The sequence below is a fragment of the Papaver somniferum genome, chromosome 9, assembly GCF_003573695.1.
Source record: "Papaver somniferum cultivar HN1 chromosome 9, ASM357369v1, whole genome shotgun sequence".
Lineage (NCBI taxonomy): Eukaryota > Viridiplantae > Streptophyta > Magnoliopsida > Ranunculales > Papaveraceae > Papaver > Papaver somniferum.
Window position 1 is genome coordinate 47,904,942 of NC_039366.1, and position 2,677 is coordinate 47,907,618.

Genomic DNA, 2,677 nt, shown 5'->3' on the forward strand with positions numbered 1-2,677 from the left:
GAAGACCATAAACTCGTAGAGATGAGCGAGGATGAACCAGACTTAGAAGAATCAATTGACCATTTTCAGGAATCTGATGACCTAGAAATTAGGGAAGTTGTGACTAGTCTTTCTAGAGACACAGAAAACTCTAAGTTTGGGGGTAATTCTCCGTGTGCTTTAACTATTAGAAAGTTCCCTCGTGTAGGACTTGACATTTGTGCCTCAACCATCTTACAAGATTATCTTCATACACATTTTACCGAACCTAATGATGTCCAGAAAGAAGCTCAGTTGTTAGAAACCCATTCTCTGGTTGATGTGGTTTACCCAGGCGATAATACCCAAATTGACTTAGAACTGGAAATTATTCAGAGTATTAAAAATGGATACCCAAAATTATTCCTAGCTGAATTTGTAATATGTAACTCCTTTCATTTCAATCCTGGGAAGAAATGTTGGCCTTCCTATGAATACCTGCCGTTCACCAGCTCCTAAATTTGCACCTTTTTTTGCAGCATTATCAGCTGAGAAGTTCACTTCTCTGAGCTGGTGTTGAAAAATGACTGAAGATAAATTTTTGATTGCTTTTTGCCATCTTACCCTGACAAACCAAGGAGCTTGATTTCTTGCAAAATTTTCCAGAACTGACTTTGAATCAGAACATACAATAATGTTCTGCATTTTCCATTCTACTGCCAATTCAGCTGCACACACAACAACATAGTTCTCTGCTACATAATTAGTTGTAATTCCTAAACCACCAGTCATCACTCCAACCACCTGACAAACATGATCCCTAATAACAACCCCAAATCCAGCTTTCCCAGTATTACCAAAAGAAGAGCCATCACAGCAAAACATTACATAATTTATTGGAGGAGGAAACCAAAAGCATTCCTTAATACTCTGAATAATTTCCAGTTCTAAGTCAATTTGGGTATTATCGCCTGAGTAAACCACATCAACCAGAGAATGGTTTTCTAACAACTGAGCTTCTTTCTGGACATCATTAGGTTCGGTAAAATGTGTATGAAGATAATCTTGTAAGAAGGTTGAGGCACAAATGCCAAGTCCTACACGAGGGAACTTTCTAATAGTTAAAGCACACGGAGAATTACCCCCAAACTTAGAGTTTTCTGTGACTCTAGAAAGACTAGTCACAACTTCCCTAATTTCTAGGTCATCAGATTCCTGAAAATGGTCAATTGATTCTTCTAAGTCTGGTTCATCCTCGCTCATCTCTACGAGTTTATGGTCTTCTAAGATTAGTGTTTCTAAATCGCTAGACTCTAAAACATTATTCTCAGGGTAAACTCTTTCCTCTAAACCATCATCACAATCATATAAAGGATTACCAACGAAAGTTTCTAGTAAAGGCTCATTAACTAAGGTGTTAATCATAGTTACTTCCTCCGATTCACTGGTAGGCACATCAAATAATAGATTATCCAACATACTGCAGGCTAAAGGATCATGAACTACATCGTCTAAAACGGTGGTATCTCTAGTCAAATCCTCATCCTTTTGAATAGGTGAATAATTATTAAAATTATTTGGATTTGTACTAGAAACAACACTATCATTATAAATCTCAATCGGAGTAACAAATTCCTGATCACTATGCCTACATATTTCATGTTCTTCATCAATACTATCCTCATCATAATCATCTTTATAATAACATGAAAAGATCGAACCTCATCAAAACAAGTAGTGTTACCAATTCTAACCTCGTCATCTTGATTATGTGAATAAAAACTATCCTTATTTTCAAGGGCGGTATTGGGAACACTATACTGGAAAGTAATACTATCCTGAGCAAGTTTTTCCACAATCCTATTTGTACTCTCAGTAAATTGCTTGAGGGACTCTTCTAGAGATATCTTAGTTGACCGCTCTACGGACTCTTCTGGGAGAAGAATATTATAAGTCTCTTTCATAAATAACTTCCGTGTAGACTCATTGAAACTCTTGAGAGACTCTTCTAGAGAAATAGAAGGATTGTTTTGCTCGTATGACCTGTGGGTATATAGATAGTAATTGGTCTCACAATGGTATGGACCATAACCTTCAAAAGTTTCACGTTCCCAATCACTATTCACACTATGGTCATAAAAAGGATAATGTCCAAGCTGCTCAGTCGGATACTCATTGCGTTGGCTATTATAATACTAGTTCGACATCCTAACCGCAAGGGAATTCTAAACAAACACAAAGAAGGCTGACTCGACCACAACAAGCCTATTTTATCTAGCAAACAAAAAGCATGATGGCTCCACTTAGATTGTTTCTAGACTAGCTTATATTCTTTCGAAAGGGAATTCGTTACAATTTAAGCAAACCCCTATAGAATCGATCCGAGTCAAAGTAAGTTGAATAGAGGCAAGGGAAGCTGCGTGGAGCTTTGATACCCAAGGCCTCACCGCATTAAAGGAGGCGCAGTCACGCATTCAACTCACAGAAACCATTATGAATTTCGAAGTATGCTTAAAAGAGTAACCAATATTTTTCGAATGACTTTCCTATTAAGCTCGTTACCCTATCGGTCTCGTTCTAGTCAAAATTTTAGGCTTAGGTTCGCGTTTGGTTTCGTTTTCCTAAGACGGGCAAGAAGAGAACGGTGATGAAATCCAAACCCTTATCTTGTATGGACAGGCCTTGCCCTTTACTAGGAAATTAAAACAGTCGTATTCGA

At 37.6% G+C, this 2,677-nt stretch overlaps 1 protein-coding gene across 1 annotated transcript; it reads right to left on the reverse strand.

The window, feature by feature from the left end:
• Window positions 1-384: 384 nt before the first annotated feature.
• On the reverse strand, window positions 385-843 carry LOC113311922. The gene has a single exon (XM_026560707.1). The coding sequence runs from the start codon at window positions 841-843 to the stop codon at window positions 385-387; it is 459 nt and encodes a 152-aa protein (XP_026416492.1).
• Between the last annotated feature and the right edge of the window lie 1,834 nt (window positions 844-2,677).